General features: G+C 38.5%; 1 protein-coding gene and 6 non-coding genes across 8 annotated transcripts in view; 5 read left to right on the plus strand and 2 right to left on the minus strand.

Moving 5' to 3' along the window:
- Hml (hemolectin) overlaps positions 1-19,367 on the minus strand; it is a 62,350-nt gene that overhangs the window by 22,344 nt on the left and 20,639 nt on the right. For both annotated transcript variants that reach the window (XM_076113850.1, XM_076113849.1), the window contains exons 21-48: positions 16,204-16,340; positions 15,747-15,865; positions 14,666-14,816; positions 14,203-14,381; positions 13,190-13,370; positions 12,671-12,801; positions 12,198-12,318; positions 11,753-11,899; positions 11,135-11,384; positions 10,601-10,729; positions 9,929-10,146; positions 9,356-9,508; positions 8,839-9,025; positions 8,286-8,474; positions 7,579-7,712; positions 7,141-7,257; positions 6,466-6,692; positions 6,056-6,171; positions 5,541-5,731; positions 4,888-5,153; positions 4,415-4,539; positions 3,751-3,944; positions 3,140-3,316; positions 2,692-2,850; positions 1,928-2,216; positions 1,252-1,438; positions 817-922; positions 177-444 (exon numbers count right to left, since the gene is read on the minus strand). In XM_076113850.1, the coding sequence (XP_075969965.1) occupies positions 177-444; positions 817-922; positions 1,252-1,438; positions 1,928-2,216; positions 2,692-2,850; positions 3,140-3,316; positions 3,751-3,944; positions 4,415-4,539; positions 4,888-5,153; positions 5,541-5,731; positions 6,056-6,171; positions 6,466-6,692; positions 7,141-7,257; positions 7,579-7,712; positions 8,286-8,474; positions 8,839-9,025; positions 9,356-9,508; positions 9,929-10,146; positions 10,601-10,729; positions 11,135-11,384; positions 11,753-11,899; positions 12,198-12,318; positions 12,671-12,801; positions 13,190-13,370; positions 14,203-14,381; positions 14,666-14,816; positions 15,747-15,865; positions 16,204-16,340 (4,848 nt within the window). The remainder of the gene's footprint in view (positions 1-176; positions 445-816; positions 923-1,251; positions 1,439-1,927; positions 2,217-2,691; positions 2,851-3,139; positions 3,317-3,750; positions 3,945-4,414; positions 4,540-4,887; positions 5,154-5,540; positions 5,732-6,055; positions 6,172-6,465; positions 6,693-7,140; positions 7,258-7,578; positions 7,713-8,285; positions 8,475-8,838; positions 9,026-9,355; positions 9,509-9,928; positions 10,147-10,600; positions 10,730-11,134; positions 11,385-11,752; positions 11,900-12,197; positions 12,319-12,670; positions 12,802-13,189; positions 13,371-14,202; positions 14,382-14,665; positions 14,817-15,746; positions 15,866-16,203; positions 16,341-19,367) is intronic.
- On the plus strand, positions 13,679-13,751 carry TRNAA-AGC (transfer RNA alanine (anticodon AGC)). The gene has a single exon. It is a non-coding gene; the product is annotated as a tRNA-Ala (tRNA).
- TRNAA-AGC (transfer RNA alanine (anticodon AGC)) lies at positions 13,849-13,921 on the plus strand. Its single transcript has one exon. It is a non-coding gene; the product is annotated as a tRNA-Ala (tRNA).
- On the plus strand, positions 15,487-15,559 carry TRNAA-AGC (transfer RNA alanine (anticodon AGC)). The gene has a single exon. It is a non-coding gene; the product is annotated as a tRNA-Ala (tRNA).
- TRNAA-AGC (transfer RNA alanine (anticodon AGC)) lies at positions 15,655-15,727 on the plus strand. The gene has a single exon. It is a non-coding gene; the product is annotated as a tRNA-Ala (tRNA).
- LOC142972691 (U5 spliceosomal RNA) lies at positions 17,660-17,774 on the plus strand. The gene has a single exon (XR_012959471.1). It is a non-coding gene; the product is annotated as a U5 spliceosomal RNA (small nuclear RNA).
- On the minus strand, positions 18,511-18,672 carry LOC142972699 (U1 spliceosomal RNA). The gene has a single exon (XR_012959479.1). It is a non-coding gene; the product is annotated as a U1 spliceosomal RNA (small nuclear RNA).

Genomic DNA, 19,367 nt, shown 5'->3' on the forward strand with positions numbered 1-19,367 from the left:
CATCTGAATACGTAAATATCAGTTAATTTATAAGGTTGGATTTTGACAGTTATTTGCTATTGACCTATTGGATAGGTTATCAGGCACGTTCCCATAAAGCTGTTAAACTGGTAAACTTACCACAAAAGAGACAATAAGAAGAGGTAGCTAGAACTAAAAATTCGGGGTATACTCACGCTTAGGTGTAGTCACAACAGCAGCTGCAGTAGGAGCAACCGAAGTAATAACTTCAGCCTCAGTGACCGTCGGCTCAGGAGTGCTGGCCTCAGTCGTGGATGTGGAGGTCGTGGTGCAATGCTTCTCATCATCAGGACAGTCCTCCAGCCCATCGCACCAGGATGTCAGCGCTAGGCAGACTTTACTCGTAGGACAGATCTTGGTGCCGGTAGGACACGGCTCGCAGGTACATTCGCAGGTCGATTTTGATAGTTTTGGTACTAGGTCCTGTAGAAATGGTTGATTTTAGCACGTGGTATATTAATTTGTCTCTGACGTAGAAGGTTAAGAGTTCAAAATTCTAGGATGTTTTTAAATTATATTATTGTGAGCCGCTGAGGACTTTTCTTCTTGCAGGAAATCCAATGATTGAATGACTAACCACAGTCTAGGAATTGTCTCAATAAAATCAAATCAAACACCCGAACCCAGAAAAAAGATTGGCTAAATTAAGTTAATAGACTAATATACGGTTATATAAACCGTATATTAGTCTATTCATTTATATTATTAGCGTCCCTTTGAGATACCAAACTTACTTGTCTCAAAAACGGCTCACTGTTTATCTATTTTATTTAAAGTTAGATGTAAGTTACTCACCGGCGCACACTTGCACTCCTTCATAGGTTTGCAGTTAGTGATACCTCCCAACTTGCACACACACTCGTCACAGTTTGAGCCGCGGAACGTAGATCCTACTGGGTACCTGGGAAATTCACATTTAGGGTTTTAGGTGACTTGACAATTAATGACATTCTGACCACATAAACCAATTATTAAAATCTCTTAAACTTGTTCAACGGTGATCGAGTTATGACTAATATATTAAGGCAGCGGAAAAATCTCTCAAAATTTTGTTACAAAACTTATCTACACTCCAATTTGGTTCCAAGTGTATTCAAGGTAGTTTTTGGAGTGGGTAGGAAACTAGGAGCAATGATAAAGACTTGATACAAAGACATTCTATTCAACAAAAAACTTAGTTGGATTTTATTCCCGAATGATGTATTAGTAATTTAGTAAGTTTGTACTCACGACATGAAGGACTCCACACAAGGACACTGGTCCCGGGTGACGCAGTTCTCTCCGTCGTAGAACTTGTCCGCGCTGCACACGCACCCGGCCTCGGTCACCTGCACGCCGGGACAGTACTTGCACGCGATGAGCGGCTCTCTGTACCCTCGGGTCGAGCCTTGAGGAGCTGGAGTCGTTGTTACTACGGCTGTTGAAAGAAAGGCAAGTTATTATTTTGAAAAAGAAGCGGTGTAAAAGACTTGTTCATAACGTTGTCAAAAATCTTTTCTAAAACTGACTTCAAAAGCTGTGCATGAATTTACAAGTCAGATTATCCTAATCATAACGTCTAAATTGTAACCACTATACTTAAAAGGTTTGCTAATATATTACAAAAGGCTCGGTTTCACCACTTCTAAATATCCATCAGATAACTTATTAGATAGAATGTTGACAGTTGTTTTCATATATTTGCTGTCAATTTATTTATCAAACGGGTTATATGACACGTATTTTTAAACGATGAAACTGTTTCGGCAAACTGCAAACTGTTTCGGAAAGTTATGACACGCAAAAAAAGTTCGTATCAGTCCTCTACTTCATTTCATTTTATCCCAAAATATTATATCACACAAGACTGGTAATTTTAAGCTTTTGCCCAACAGTGAGACTACAAAAGGTAAAAAAATATACTTACGGTAAGGTTCAAAGCATCCAATAGGTTCAATTTTCATCTCGATATTATCCTTCCACTTCAACGGCAACACTTTGAAGTACTGCGCATGTATCGGCGGGCGGAACTCATTCGTTACAGCCGTGTCTTTATCATAGTTGCCAGCGAACACCTTGTCTGAACCACTGCTGTCTACTACTGGGTTGAAGGTGGTAAGGTCTGAGGTGTAGAGGATCTTGTAGGCTGATACCCAGCCTTTGACGCCTCCTTTGGTTGTCACTCCAGTTATGTTGCGTGGTGAGGTGAAGTTGAACTGCGAAATTGGATTTATTTGTATTAGATTACTGTCTTATTTTTTTAATCATATTATTGCTGCTATATAATATTGTTAAATGCAGTCGAGGAAGAAGTCAAACTATTAGAAAAAAACTAGACAAAGTGTTGCTGTTAATTTTTTTTTTTGATTTATCCAATATTCGGTCAATGTTAGTTTTGTCAACAAGAGACAATTCCGTGCTTGTTGCTACGCGTGCATTTGTAGTGCCTAAAAACTAGAGGGACAGTCAGCTGATACTGTACAAAGTATGCGTAAAAAGTTTCTTCTATCAACTTATAATTTTTAGTCCTCAGAATTTACTGACAAAACAATTTAAGAACACCTTAAATCTGGTCGTAAAAAAATACTGTCTAAAAAACTCTAAGCATTTTTTTGCGAGATTAATACTTTCTACCATTTAAGCTATGTAAATACTAGTAGTCATAATGTCGCAGTGTAAAGAAACTCTTACCATGATCCATTCTCCAGGGGTGCTGTAGAGCGGCCTCCAGCCTCGAGGTCCGTCCAGCGCGAAGTACTTCCTGTCCTCACTGTTGGAGCTCACTTCGATGCTCTCGATAGGCAGTTGTGATGCCAAGCCTAGTGGCTCGTCGCATTGTAGAGGTTCTTCCTATTGTTTTTCAAAGATAATTATGCAATAAAATAGATTTCTGTTCTGGTAAAATGTGTTATTAAAGTCAATGGTATCCTTTATATTTTTTAACACAATAATAACCAACAAATACCTAAAACTATAACTTGCAAATTCTTAAACTGAATTGCCGCTGATTTTTGGGTCTATGTAATAAAGTTAACTCTCACTAATAATTTTTATAAACCTCTCTGTGGATGTCAATTTCGCAAATTTGCTCTATTTGGTAACCGTATAAAGGCAGAACCTGTAAAATTTTAGTACTCACAGTAGTAGTAAAGTAAGTGGTGGTAGTCTCGGTGGTGTTGTGACAGCCGATGAGCTCGAACCGCACGGAGATGTCCTCGTGCCACGTGAGCGGCTGCACGCGGACCACCTTGGCGTCGATGGGCGGCGACAGCATCTGCTTGGAGGGAGTCTTGTGGTCTACTGGCCCGCGGAACACCTGGATAAGAGATTAAAAGCTATAGTATATTGTATGTTAAGTTATAGTATATTTTATGCTATACTTGATATTAAAAACTTAGGTACCTATACCTACTGCTCTGCGTACATACAAAAGGTTTAGGCTGCATCTTTCATAATGTTATAAACTGTAACTATAATACGGTAGCAACAATACATATTATTCGCTCATTTCATCACAACAAAAATATAAAACTTCTGACGTCATTATCTCTAAATTTTCATACTAATAAGTGTCTCTAAAATTTCACGAAGAGCTTTAAAAGTAACTGATTTGACTGACTACCAATCGGTTAGTAGCCAGGCCCATTGCAACTGTAATATCAGCTAACTTCAAAAGCTATGACTTCCTAAATATTACCAGTACGAGAAATTACAATACGTAATTTTCAAAGTTCTCAAGTGCCTTCTTACCTTTGGCTTGCCATCAGGTCCATTGACAGTAGAGAAGGAGACTCCATCATCACCGTACAGCACTTGGTAGCTGGTGACGTACTGGTCGAAGAGTGGACTGCCTTGCATCACGACACCGTACACCGGCTCCCGGCGGGGGAACTCCACCTGGATGTACTGGTTCTGGTCTGACGTCTTGGGGTTCCAACTGCCGGCTACCATAAAATAATAGTGTTAAGTAGTATATTTTTTGTTTGATAGTTTACTGTGGTATCTTGGAAAAGTTTATGATTTTTCTGTTCTATGTATAGACACGAAAGAGTTTTATAGTATTTTATATGAAGATCAAAACTTTGTCATGTTTACTAGTGTTTTGGTGATAGTGCATGGTTTCAATGGCTCAAATATTTATCCCAATCAAAAATCGAAACGAGAGAGAGAGCGAGAGAGAGAGAGAGTGTCACAAGCAATAAGACTTACTGAAAATTAAATAAAATTGATATTAAGATTTCAGACAAGTTCTGCACTAAGAACTGCACATATCACGGAGACTTTTGCAAACATACAAACAATGGGCTATAATATTATCTACTTCTATTCCTATTTGTGAAAAGCGTCAATATTTCCATTGACAGTACAACATCATAAAAATCTTAATTAAATGTAAAGAGTGTGTTATTCTTACCAGTGACATCAAGCGGGTGTCCATTCAACTTAGCGTGTTGTGGTCCGAAGTACGGGCTGGCGGAGGAACTGGCGCTGAACGCAGAGGCTGGCAACGGCTGGTCTCCGAACATCAGGTCTACGTAGCTGGTGATATATTAATATAAGTTAGGTATAGTTCTCCTCTGTTTAGCCAATATTAAGATATTAAGGTTATTTTGCGCTGGCGGCTGGCTGGCTAGCGGGCATAATTTGTCAATCTGTAATATCGGGTATAAAATTCGAAACTATTTGATAATATACCGCTTAAATAACTGTTGGGGACTCGGTGAAATTACTTAATTTTTATTCCTTCTGTATTTTCTGTTCCAGATAGTGGGCCGTTAGCGACCACAAATAATAATATAACACAACAAGTTATTTTTTTGAAAAAAATTTAAAAAAATATCTTATTTTCTTAATTTCTATTATAAAAGTAAAGCAAATTGCACATACCTATCAGGATTACATTCAGGCGGCGGAGTAGCAGTACTCAATACAATCAGCGGTGGTCTCGTAGACCCTGTGGTGCTCTCAAACGTGGTGTCAGGGGCCGTGGTGTAAGCCACCGTGGTGAGGCCCTCCTCACAGCCGATGAGGTCAAACCTTACGGCTATCTCCTCGTGCCAGGTTAGAGGTCGGATGCGAACCACTTTGGCTTCCACTGGACGATCCAGCATTTGTTTCTTGGGAGTCGACCCGTCTTTTGGTCCGGTGAATACCTGGAGGATTTTGTCTTGTAATTTATTGAGTGTTGAGTGATGATTTGAGTAACAAGAATATATAGCAAGAATCACAGAGTAAATTGGAATCACAGGTGCATTTTGTTATGCATCAAAGAAGAAATATTCAAAAACCTTTAATATTATTATGTTTCTTGCCCAGTGCCATTTTTTTTTATTTAACCACGGTAGTAAGTTTTAACTGGATATGCAAAATTGTCTGTGCTTATTAGAACAAAAATTGGCAAAAACTTTTAAAACAACGCATAATAAGTTTCAAAAATAAAATCCCCTACACCCAAGATGTCAAGAAATTTTATTTATTATTAATTTACCTACCTTCATTAATTTCAGATAATATAGTGGCGACGTTACAAAGTCACTTACCTTTGGTTTTCCATTTTCCTTGATAGGTGTCAGATTCTTCTCGTCATTTCCATACAAGAGCTCATAGCTGGTGACGTACTGGCTGAAGAGTGGGCTGCCTTGCATCACCACGCCGAAGATGGGCCTTGGAGACTCCAGGGTCACTTGGATATACTGGTTCTGGTCTTTTGTCCCCGGGTTCCAGCTTCCAGCTAATAAGGTATCGAGATTATTTATCTCGTCATGATATAAGGTTTCGTAAGTAGTTAAATATATGTACATATATTAGCTGACGAAATATATTAGCTGACGTTCATATTTTCCCTATTTTAGCCCACTGGGGGTTGATTTTTGGAAAGAGTAGACTAAATCAGATACTGTGTTTTCAACTAAGTAGGTACCTCTATGTTACATTTCATCAAAATCGTTATAAATTTTGTTCTTAGTACAACCTCTGCTTAGTTTGGAATCAGAGGACCGTGTGTGAGTTGTCCAATTATATTTATTTGTATGTATATAAAGACTAATATTATTACCTGTGACATCAGTAGGTCGTTGGTCTAGTCTGGCGAACTGCGGCTTGTATAGATCGCTAGCAGATGAACTGGCAGTGAAAGCTGGCACTGGTAGTGTCTTCACCAGGCTTACGTAGCTGTAACAATATTTAGAATTAAAATAACTTGTTTTAGGTTATTCGCCCCCAAAATGCTACCCCCACGCTTTCAATGACTAGTTCTATCGATATATGCCATTTTCTGTTGGCCGGCACTTTAAAAAAATGCCCAAAATGGATGATCTCTTTTTGACTGTTTTAGCTCGACCCCGGACTCGATCCCGAGACGTAATTATAAGCAGTGAGACAAAAAAACGGTTAATTAAAGTTAAGTAGTCCGGAGCGGTATCGCAGTTGTACTATTACTAACGTCTAAAGAAAAAATCCACTTACTCATCAGGAGAACACTCGAAGGTCGGTTCAGTAACAGCTTCAGTTGGTGCTGGTGTGGTGGTAGACGTGGTGGTGGAAGTCTTAGGAGACGGCATGATGTGTATGATGGGCTGGTGCGTGGAGCCTTGAGGGGGGGTGCTGACTATCACGCAGTCGCTCGAGTCGCAGTGGAACTCGTTGTTCATGCACTGGCATTTGATGCATCCGTCGATCACTACACCTCCGGGCTGTTAGAACAAAGGTTTCTTTAAGTAATTATTACTATCTTTGGTTATTGTTGGTATCGCTTTACTGAAATGTGAGAAACAAACGGAAAATTATTGCTTCTTGCAGTGATTAGTGGTTCAGGATTTGAAATATTACGCAACTAAAAATAAAAACGTATTATGTTAGTTATGTCAAAACCCGACAAAAAATTTGATTGAACAAAAAAGTAATGTGTACGGGACTTTAAAGATGGAAAATTTAAATCAGCAACGAAAATCACTTACTAGCCGCCAAGTATCATGTACCATTAAAGAAATATTTCAAAAGTTATGTTTTCCTGATCGAAATATTATTAATAAATCCACGTCGTTTCACCATAGAATATAGAACTTATATAGAGTTTATTCTTATGTGTTTGTTAAAAGTAATTATAAAATTATTTTATAACTGACTAAAGGTAGGACTTACCTTGATGATCTTGTTATCAGATAGACAAGTGCAGTCCTTCTTGGGCACGCAGGTGTGTTCATCGCGCCAGTAGGAGCCGGCTTCGCATGTCGTGTTCGAGCATCCTTCTACACAGTTCTGTACAAATAAAGAAGCATTTAAATAACAACGTAACTTTGACTCCAAACGTAACGACTAAAGAACGGGACTTTTACAAACATACAAACAACGAACACAAACCAGACCCGAAACGATTGTTTGTGGATGGCACAAATAATGTGGGAATCGAACCCACGACCTCCCGACGCAATGGTAGCTACATGGTGACCTTAACCACTACGTCACCGAGGCAGTCAATTTCAAAAAACAAAACTTAATATTCGTAATATTCATTAATTGCTGATTAATTTTTTAACTAAAAACATTATTCAGCTGAGTTGAGTTGAGTTAAAATCTCACCTCTCGGATGCATCTTCCGTTAGCCATGAGGGTCTTCTTGAAGGAGTCACATGTCTGGTCGCATGGGAACGCACAGTCAGAGTACTCCTGACCGAATGGACATTTGGAGACTGTAGGAGGAACCCTCGTTGTACCTGCAAGATAGACTTATTAGCAAAGCTATACTGTACATAATCTTTAACTTTCAACAAGAAAGAAAACGGTGTTTTGAAAACCTGTTTAGGTTTCGAAGTTATATTATTATAGTCTTGGTTCCGAGTTACTTTTCTTTACTAAGCCGACTTAATATTAATGCCGAAAATAAAAAAAATGTGATGCGCTTTCAGAAAGGACTTGAGGTCCTTTCGCGAGAATACACGTGGAACACTACATTTTGGCGCCCATTATTAGCACAGCCTGCATTGGCAAGTGTAAAGGCCTTAGCATGGAATTTTGTCTTGTCATGCCGATAGTGAAGCCGGGCTGGTCGATGAAGCCGGGCCAATGGTGGAAGCCTGGCCGAAAGGTGAAGCCGGGCCGATAGTGGAAGCCGAGCCGATAGTGGAAGCCGGGCCGATAGTGGAAGCCGTGCCGATAGTGGAAGCCGGGTCCATAATGGAAGCCCAGCCGATAGTGGGAGCCGGGTCGATAGTGGAAACCGGGCCGATAGTGGAAGCCAAGCGATAGTAGGAGCCGGGCCGTTGGTTTAAGGAAGTTAATAAGGTTACCTTCATGACACTCAGGTCTGACGAGCGCCACGCTGGCGGGCCAGTCACAGACCATGGTGACGGGGTTGTACATGGTGCCGGGCCCGCAGTCCTTCAGCACCACGCCGCTGGGAGCACACTCGTAGAACTTCGTGCAGTCAGACGGGTGGGGCTCGTTTGGACGGACCGAGTTCTCGCATGGAGTCGGCTCTATACATATAAATATTAGCAGATGTGTTTGTAAAAACGGTTTTAAGGTTTTAGATATTTAGATAAATCCATCTCCTCTTTGAATATAATTATTTCCAATAAAAAGACCAGGTTTGGCATAGGTTTTATATCCTTCATTAAGGATTGCATCATAAGTTTCTGCAACTTTTTTACTTCGACCGTCAAAACCAAAACCAAAATTACAGGTACAATTACATGGTGCGTACACACTATTTACATAAAATTATATATACTTTCCCCATACAACTACACATACAGACGAATATGTATATCGACAAAAAAAAGTATGATAAAGTTGGTGAGACAAAAAAATTACATTATTATGATAAAGTTGGTGACTGACCTTCGCACTGACAGTAGACCCTGATCTCGAAGTCCAGGCACTGTTTCCCCACCTCCTTGCAGACTAGTCCTCGCTCCAAGCTACACTCCACGTCCAGGCCTGTTTCCTTGGGAGTCTTGTGGTCGCCAACAGTACGGCACTCGATCTTTGTCATCTTTTCTGACTTGCACATTGGGGAGCCGATGGGCTGGAGAAATAGTACGCATTATGGAGAAGAATTTTCAAATGAAGCATGCATATGTTTGCGTGACATATGCATATACTTGTGCCACTTAAAACAAATAATGAAGAATATTTTTAGTATTAAAATTATAGTAATATTTATCTATTTGGATGCAAAATAATGGCTAAAAAGTAGATTCTTTAACTTCATATTCTTAGATATAGTTTCAGCTATTATTATTCTGCCTGAACTATAAGTCATGCTAAATCGTGGGGCTTTCCTCAGCAATCACTTTGTCAGTATATACAGAAAAAACAGCAAGAAAATTTTTTTTTTTCTTCGTTTTCCACTTACCAGTTCATTAGGTTTGGGCAGTGGTTCATTGTCGATAGATTCTCCCTTGTTGCCAATCTCTGGAGGTCCCCTGTTGATCCAGTTGCTCCAGCCGGTCATGCATTTCAGTGGCTCGTCGTTAGGCTTCGCTGTTGTTGACTGGGCTAGTATCGGCTGTTTAAAGAAGAAAGGGATTAATATTGAAAACCTAGTACTTAAATTTTCTTGAAATTATTACTGTCAATCCAAGTAACAATTTGATATTTTTGTGCGAAAGCGTCCAGCATTTTTTTAAGTGTTCTGAACGCCAAGACACTGATTTCGACTTATTATACTGAACGTAAGGCTTGAAAATTAAAAGAAAAATCACAAATACTTTAATTTTAAACTTATTTATGCACGTGACTCCAACTACTATATGTGTATTCGTCGAAAGAACTTCAGTATCCACATCTGTTCAGTTTCGATATCAAAAAAGAAACACATAAAATCATGCCCTTTTTCCATAGGGGTCGGAAGAGGCCAAATAATTTCAAAGGCAAAGTAACACACATATATATTTTGTATTTTATTTAACATTATGTAAATACTCACCGCAGCAGTAGAGCACGGTTGTCCAGTACACACTTTATGTTTCTTAGAACACCTGCAGGTATGGCAGTCGTCCTCCTCAATGACCTCTCCCTCCTGCACCTCCCTCCCGTCCTCCAGCGTCATGCACACCGGCTTGCACTTGGCGCGAGGCACGCACTCCTTGTGTGTACCGTTCTTGTATACTTGACCCTCTGGGCAGGACTTCTTTGGTTTGCAACCTGAAGGTATAAAGCGATTTTTTGAATATTATAAGAAGATAATAATAAACTCAAAATTGCTCTCAGGATGCTCATTAGGTGTCTTTTAATAAAAGTAAGAATGGTAGAAATGATTGAATACCTATTAAATTTCTACTCGAAGGTGTAGTTAGTGAAAGATTCTTTTTTTGTTTTATTATAAGACAACTTATGGACTGACTTAAGTTGCTGTTTACTCTCTCTCTCTCTGCTCTTGTGTCAAAAGAGTCCGAACAAAATATACTCATATTTTTCCATTAACAATATTAGTTACATGCAATAGGTAGCGAGCTAGTTGCTATATACCGTACTGTTACCAAATTTCAGGCTGCTTTTGAAAATATTCTTAGAAAAATTAGAAGAGATTAATAGTTCTCAATATGGGAATTGGATTTAAGACTCTGTGATCAGTCTACAAGGGCCAGTTGAATCTTACCTTCCACACAAGTATCCTGTTGGCATTTGACCGTCATATCAGTGTAGTCCAGGGTATTGTCACAGGTTTCCAGCGGGCAGGGGGATAGACAGGCGTCGTAGTTGGAGCACTCCTCGTCACATTGCATTGCTGTGGAATAGGTTTTATTAGATATTTGTTGTTTTTTTATTTGCTTGTAGTGTTTGTAGAAAAGTTTATTTGTGGGGTTAAAGATTAAAAATAAAAAAGGAATTTGAAAGAGAATTTAGATTTTGTGATTTAATATGATAATTAAAACAAGTTACTTAATATTTAAAATTACAATATATTGCGGAAATAATTAGGGATAGATCCATTGCAAAATTTACGTAAATAAAATAAATTTTAGTTTTTTCTCATTTTATATCCAAAAGTAAATTGTTTAATTTTATTTAACACAAATATATAATATAATGTTTTTCTTTTTCTGTGATTCTACATCATTTTTATATCGCTACATATACCTCTACAAAGAAAAAAATTCGCTCAATTATTTGTATAAGAAAAAGGACTCACGGCACGTCTCCTGCGTGCGCCACTTGAAGGTGACTCCCCTGTGCGCGCACGCATGCGCGTACGCGGCCAGCGCCGTGCACGCGCACGCGCAGTCGCCGCCCGCGTCGCACGCGCACGCGTCGCGCGTGCAGCGAGCGATGTAGCCGGCGGGCGGCACCTCCGCGTGGCATAGTGTGAACGGGTAGCGCTTCATCGCTGAACATGTTGTAGATGCCCATTCTTTACGCTCCGGACGTTGCGAGCAGTGGTCCTATGTGACATTATAAACGTTGGTATAGTCAAGGTAGCATATTCCGTCTATGGGATGTGTTACTGTCTATTTGAAGTAATACTCGTTGTAATTGATTTGTAACGTCTATAGAATTATCGATAAAACAGCTGACTTACTACCTTACCTTACTTGTTTACTTACTTTTACCGCTACCACAATAGCTAACAAAAATCTTAAATCAACGTTCATTATGCAGCTTCAAAACAACTTTAACTTTAATAAAACCACTACCTGTTTATCAAATCTCACATAACCTTTCAATATCTGTAAAAATCTCTAAATGAAAACACGATATTATTACCTAACAACTAAGTAACTAAAGCTGACTACAAACATAAGCCACTTACAATAATCTTCTGTGGTTTAGGACAAGTAGACTTCAGTTTCCATGAGTCAGCAAAGATGAGCGGTGAGGATTCAGCCATACCACCTCCTGAAGGAGTCTGGAAATCGTCTCGCATGTCGCCGTTGTAGTTACCGCATAGACCTTTCACCTAAGACAAACAAATAAAATAACATTCAATAATAAGATAAAACAATAAAGACCTATTTACTTCAACAGTAGGTAAATCATAAAGTACCAATACAATACAATGTACAAATTAACTGGGCTATACGACAAACGAAGATACATTTCTATATTTATCAATAATTTAAGAATCACTCGAATATTTTTTTTCCTATGAGGATCGAACTCATATAACAATTCAAAATGATCATTAAAAATAATCTTTTAAGTACTCTAAAAGAGACACAATGAAATATAAAAACCACTTCAAAACAATCACTCACCCTGCCTTGCCAGATGGAGTCAACTTTGACATAGACCCTCATTCCCCTGTCCCACTGCAGGCTCACGCCTAACGTGGGCACGTCCAAGAACACATAGGCACCAGCGATACGCATTTTAATCCTGCACAGAAGTAAGTAAAAAATGATGAAAAGGCCCAAATCCAGAAATGAAACCTTCGGCTATAGTTTTATTTTTTATAGAAGACAGACAAATTGCAAAGTCTTGCAGTAATGAAAATATGCAGCATACGCCTAGTAGTGGAACTGTTAGTATCCCACGCCACTTATTTCCAAGTAAGGTCTGGTTCAATGTGAGTGTACTTATTGAACAACGCTAAACAAAGTACTTTAGCTGTGCTGTATAGAATCCTAAGTCTTTAGCCAGTGTAGCCATAAGAACATCCTTAAACTCAAAATAGACCTTTTTTATAAGAAAGTGAATAATAGTTTAAGGAATTGATTATGCTCCTTACCTCTTGAGTTTAGATATATCAGGTATCGGTTCATCCTTCCTGAGTGTGACGAACTCTTCATCGGGAGCTCTGCCGATCTTCAGCGTGACTGCCTTGGAGCAAGTGGCTCCCGTTGTGCCACAGGGAACATTCTGAACAAACGATCAAATACTTTCAATGTAAAAGCATTCTAAACAATTTATATATTATAACATCATTTTCATCTTACTTATTTCTTTAAATGAACATAGGTACCTACCATCTTTTTCACCATCCTTATTCTTATAAGTACTATATTATGATAGGGTAAACCTATTGCCGTCTGAGAAACATGCCAGTAAAACATGATACGTCACTGAGAAACTTTAACAAAACATCTGATGTCATATTGTATTACTAAATCTTGATTCTAACCATCTAACCCAGCACCTACTCAAAGCAAGAACAATACAAGATACGTTTAAATCAGACTCAGTCATCATTGAGTTATTCTTACCTGTATATCTACATCGAAATACTTTACCCTAGAGTTATTTTTACCTGTATCTCCACATCGAATCCATCATGAGCGTCCATGACTCCCTTAGCGAGGAGGTATGTGCAGACACCTTCGAAGTCGAAGTCAGTGCCGTCGAACGACACGATGTGAGAGTCGCCCCACGCCGCGCACAGACCAGCGCATTTGTTCTTGGTGCAAGACCAGTTGCCGCTCTTGCATTCACTAGATAAATGAAAAGAAGCATTTAACAATAATATGAGCAACATGACCTAAATAAGTATTGGTTGTTCATAAAAATATGTTTTTGTGGGAATCGAACCCGCGACATCCACTATACTATCGCGTCGTCCACTTCATTGCGACATAAGCCTTCATAAGTAGAGCAATGTCGCCACACTTAAACGTCATTGCTGACACAGCTAATACTCTCATTGACATTTCGTTTTCAAGTGAAAGGCACGTACGCATTGCGCATACAAAATATACGCACTGTCCACTATGTAGTGTAGTATTTTAAGTTTTTATGTACCGGGGGCGTAGCTCAGATGGTAGAGCGCTCGCTTAGCATGCGAGAGGTACCGGGATCGATACCCGGCGCCTCCAGAGAAACTTTTTTGTTTTGAGGGTAGTTCAATATTATGTATTACAATGTCACGTGCTAAGTTATTATGTAGTGAAGTATTTTATGTTGTTATGTACCGGGGGCGTAGCTCAGATGGTAGAGCGCTCGCTTAGCATGCGAGAGGTACCGGGATCGATACCCGGCGCCTCCAGAGATAACTCTTTTTGCAAAATTTTATTACAACTAAGTTCAAAAATGTTATTCAAACTAATAATAAATTAACGTATAGTCATTCAATATTTTTCACCATGACTGAATACAAAAATAAGGTCATAATCAAACAATTGAATTTTTTGCGCTAAGACTAAGACTTATTTCTGCAACATTACTTACCATGGTTGTACTATGTGTCCATTGTTCGTATGTTTGTAAAAGTCCCCGAGACACAAGAGCAATTCTAAGAGCGGGACTGGTGTTTTTAAAATCACTTACCATTTATTACACTCTTCTTGCATGGTATGTCCATCAGGGTAACTCCTGCCTCCGTGGTGACAAGGACAATCGGCTGGGCGGATGCACTTCTTAGAGTTAGTGTCTAGGACGTAGCCCTTCTTGCACTGGCAGCCTGGACGACATTCCGTTGACGTAGAAGTCGGTGGGAGATGCATATTCTGCAGAAAAAATGGACATTTGATTTCAAAGAGAGATGAAAAACAGTAGCTGAGTCAATTAAGTTAAGACTTAGGTATAGTTACGTTTCTACATTTGTTGATAAACCGTATTTTTGTGTCGCCATCCATGACTTCAATCAGTTATCCATTAATAATAATAGCCAACAATAATTTACAATAATGGTAAACATCTTAAGGAAACCTAGCTCTTCTAAGAGGTAACTTCTAAAAAGGAAACGCTCTATAACTCTGCATAGGGTGCCTTCGAGTATATTGTACTATACCTTGCAAGTCAAAGGTTCAGCAATCTCGCAAGTAGTAAACTCCATGTTGTTAGAAGCACTACAGTTGCTCCTCAGGTCCTCAGCTGGCGGGTAGTTCTGGATATCAGCAGGAGTAGCTGGCGTACACACCCAGCGGGCACCGATACAGGTACTGGGAAACAAAATGTACTTTGAAACCCCTTCTACACTTTGCCGATAGATAAAAGCTCTAAGCCATGCTTTCTCCGATTAAAAGATAACGGTTATCATACATACACAAGGCCATTAAATCATACATCTTTCCCAAAGAGGTGGGCAGAGACCAGAGCACGCCACTTAGTAAGATCCTTACAAACTTCGCTTGCTTCTTTCACATCAAAACAGGACCGCCGGTTACAAATAAGTACTGCACCTGACCTTTTTGCAAGACATACACGATATGATCAGTGCATGGTGTACGGTCATCGAAGGCTCATTATTATCGTTTAGACAGTGCTTCTTGAATTCCGTATAAGAAAAATCTTTCTGTCACCGACCCATGGTCCAAAACTCTACCGTCATAAAGGCAGTCAACAGTTCTAACTTACAATACTGATGGAGTCATGAAAATATGGAGCGATGAGTAGAATATGTATCAATCGATTGATTCAACCAACGATTGACGTAATCGGTTAAAGATAGTATGAACGTGTAATACAGTTTTAACTAGATTTGAATAATGAATTTAAAACGTGTTTCTGTATCAATGAGATTGTGCAATTGTCTTAGTGAAAGGCACGTACTCAATGAGTATTTAAATTTTATTCACAATGTAGTGGATTATTTTGAATTTAATGCCAACAGGGGGCGTAGCTCAGATGGTAGAGCGCTCGCTTAGCATGCGAGAGGTACCGGGATCGATACCCGGCGCCTCCAGTGATACTTTTTTTTGAGGGTAGTTGAGTATTATCTGTTTCTACGTCATGTGTTTTGTCAAAATGTATTACATTATTTTATATTACAGTGCTACAGGGGGCGTAGCTCAGATGGTAGAGCGCTCGCTTAGCATGCGAGAGGTACCGGGATCGATACCCGGCGCCTCCAAATTTTTGTTTTAACTCACCATAGCTCAGTCTCTCTTCTCCCGGGCCTGATTTCCTTGTAGTCGGGTTTGAAGTCCATACCCTTGTGGTAGCATGGGCACCGGGCGGTATCCACACATGAACCAGTGTCGTCTAGGAGCTAGAAAATAACAGGATATTAGTAAAATTAACGTCATATAATTTTATTACGGGAGCCTACTTACTCACGTAATTGAACAAAGCAATCACTTCCATATTATATATATTATCATTAGGATGCTAAGGGTATCGCAACTATAACCTAAAGCTTAACTAAATATTATTATTATTTATTCCGTATTATACCAAAACGAAATCATTGAGATTATTTTCATATCTTTATTTATGAACTGTACTTACTTGGGTTGCTTAACCCACAGATTGTTTATTCAAGCAACTGTTTGACTCAGTTATTTTGTCATTCGAATATGTATCTAACTAGTCAAAGCCCCAGCTTACCTGTCCATTAGGGCACGCGCACCCTTCAACACAGGACGGCTTGCACAAGCCACTGGCTGAGAGAGCCACGTCTGAACATTTACGCAGGCAGCTGTCAGCGCACACCGTGTACTCCTGACCACCCGTACATTGGATCTCTGAGGAGAAAAGACACATTTTAGTACAAACATGTAATGTGTGTTTAAAATTATAAGCGCGGCTATATTCGCAATAATCATAAAAACGTTTGCAAATTAAAATGTAATGTATTTATGTATGATTGAATAGCGTATGTTGTAAATAAATAATATTTCACGAATATATTCGTATATAGTGTTTTTATGCACATACTATATACACATACATGACACATAATATAAGTTAGGTTTACAGATTTCATTTGTATTATTGAGCCTATCAATACAAAAACATGCGTTCTTCGGTCGGCACTTCTAAAAATCTTGAATGCAGCTGGAAACCAGTTTAATCTAAGTATTTTAACTCTAATTTTACAATAAATATTAAGTTAGCAATAATAGGAGCAACTGCTCTACACGACTCTAATATATTTTTTAAAGGATCCCTTCGACTTGAACAGGTAAGACAGGAATTAACAAAAAGAACTGGATTCAGTATCACCAAACGGGTATAAGATTTTTGCTTTTGTTAAGAGATTCACAATAGAGATATGCTTCACAGAAAGCCGTTATAAAGTAATGTCTAGATAACTTTTAAATTCGACCTTTTATTAACTGGAAAGATGGCACTAAGTTTAGGTACATTTTAAATACATTATAACCTACCAAAATAATAAATAAAATACTTTTATTTAAAAAGTTCGGCCTCTACTCGCTATTCAATTGATTGTCTATCCTAATCCAGGTAGTAAAACAATGTACCTAAATAATTTATCTATTAATTAAATTATTTATTTTCTTCGTAAAATCAGATAAGTGTATCAAATCTGTTTTAATGAAAGAAAAATATCGAAAATAACTGCACATAAATAAATTAAAAGTAACAATAATTTGAAATGATTCTTTATTAAAATTAGTTTTTATAAACATTAAAATTTCGTCCAATATACAGGTTGTTCATATTTCCGGTTTTTGGACGTAAGTGAAAAATGGAGTAAGTGCAATTTTGGACCGTACTTTTTTTACTATATTCTAATGTGATGCTGTGTTGTTAGATGGCACATTGGCGCATGACTAACGCATTTCACAATCGCACGGAGCAAATTATTAGATTAGCGTGATATTTTATTTACATCTTATTGCTATTATTTTCCTTATATTACTAGGTTATTGTTTATTGACATGGTATATACAATATTTGTGATATTATACTACCTTCCAGGCAATAGGTATTTTTGTTTACATCCTTGCTCAATAGATGGCGTTGTGCCTTTTCCTGAATCGCGCTATTAAGATCCGCCGGCGAGCAGTATATAAGCCGAGACTCGGCCTTTTAGCGATAACTCTGGTTTCCCTTCAAAACGCATAAATCTTTCGCCTTTTACTAAAGATTTCCGTGGAGGGGAACACTCAAATGAGTCTTGAATATTTTTGTTGTCCTGCTCTAAGCAGGATCGTTAATCTAATACAAACAACTTGCCATGACTGAAACTTGTAACTATTTATGACAAAGGATATCCTATGAATAAACATGTAGATAAATAAATTAAGCTAATGTAATATGAATACTGTAAAACATAAAATCAATATTTGGTGAAATTTGGACTCTCTATTCGAATAACTCTTAGGTACTCTTGGTGCTCTGTGTGAAACACCGTGTTTTTAAAGACATACGAGGTCCTTACATATACATTAAATAGCGATAATAAGAGTAATAAAACACGTTATTTTCACTGTCACAATCATTTGAATATTACAAAGCACTTTCAATTACTTAAGCTTCTTAAATTTTCTGGGATATTCTGAACTGATGAACAATGGGATCAATTCATTCTTCCATAATATAAAATCTCACCACCTCGACAGTGTATGTATCTGTATCAGGATTTACAGGTATACGTTTGCTGAACTTTGCATTACGTATATGCTTTTGGCTACACTTCCAGATCATAGAGTTTTAATTCAAATCTTGAAGGTTCTGGAACTTCTAGGTATGAAAGGGGGACAGCTAGTTAGACAGTTATTTAGAAATTTTTTCCTTTGTCTGGTTCTTTATCGTACTACTGAGCAAAGATCATATTACTGGAGATTTTTATCAGTGGCTGTTTGTGGCATTGATTTCCAGGAGTGCAATCGGATCATTGGGATCTACTACATGGAAGTTCTAAGTTATCTAGTCTAGGTATAAAAAGGGGGACAGCGCGTACGCAGTCCCCACTACCAAAAATTACGCATCCGAGTTATCCACATTAGGGATAATCGCAGGGGTCAACCCAACCGCAGTGCAATGGAGGGGTCTCGCCCTGGGGGAACCGCCTTCTTGATCACGGTGTCCCCTATGCCAGGTAAGTATGATTTCACGAGCGCGCCGCGCGGTAGTCATTCGCTCGCGGAGAATCTTAACACCGACTTTTAATTTTTCCTGTGCCTCCATCTCAACACTGCGAGCGTCACTAGCTAGCGAGCGAACAAAGGCGAGGGTTAAAAATGAGGGGAGACCGGTCCGCGCGCTCCGAGTGAATGGAATGCGAACACCCCTGGTAGTTTTACTGTGCACCGACAGATAGCAGTACTGAGTTAAAAATCTAAAAATATAATCTTCAAAAATTGTGAAAAATTTAGTACAAACGAAGATTTTTGTATCCTTGTTATAGCTTTTTCAATGCCTTATTTGATTTCAGAAATGTTAATTGAATATAAAAAGAATATTCAGGAATACTAGTCTCATTAGGTTACAATCGTATTTACCTATAATAGATACCTTTGAAAATTTGCTTTGTTGACTAACCTATACATTTTTATGAAGTATAAATTACCAATTATACTATTTTAACAACCCGTATTTGAACGCAACCAAAATAAAATCTATACTAATCTATACTAATATTATAAAGCTGAAGAGTTTGTTTGTTTGTTTGAACGCGCTAATCTCGGGAACTACTGGTCCGATTTGAAAAATTCTTTCAGTGTTAGATAACCCATTTATCGAGGAAGGCTATAGGCTATATATAATCACGCTACAACCAAAAGGAGCAGAGTACCAGTGAT

Source organism: Anticarsia gemmatalis, chromosome 4, assembly GCF_050436995.1.
Source record: "Anticarsia gemmatalis isolate Benzon Research Colony breed Stoneville strain chromosome 4, ilAntGemm2 primary, whole genome shotgun sequence".
In the NCBI taxonomy this organism is placed as follows: domain Eukaryota; kingdom Metazoa; phylum Arthropoda; class Insecta; order Lepidoptera; family Erebidae; genus Anticarsia; species Anticarsia gemmatalis.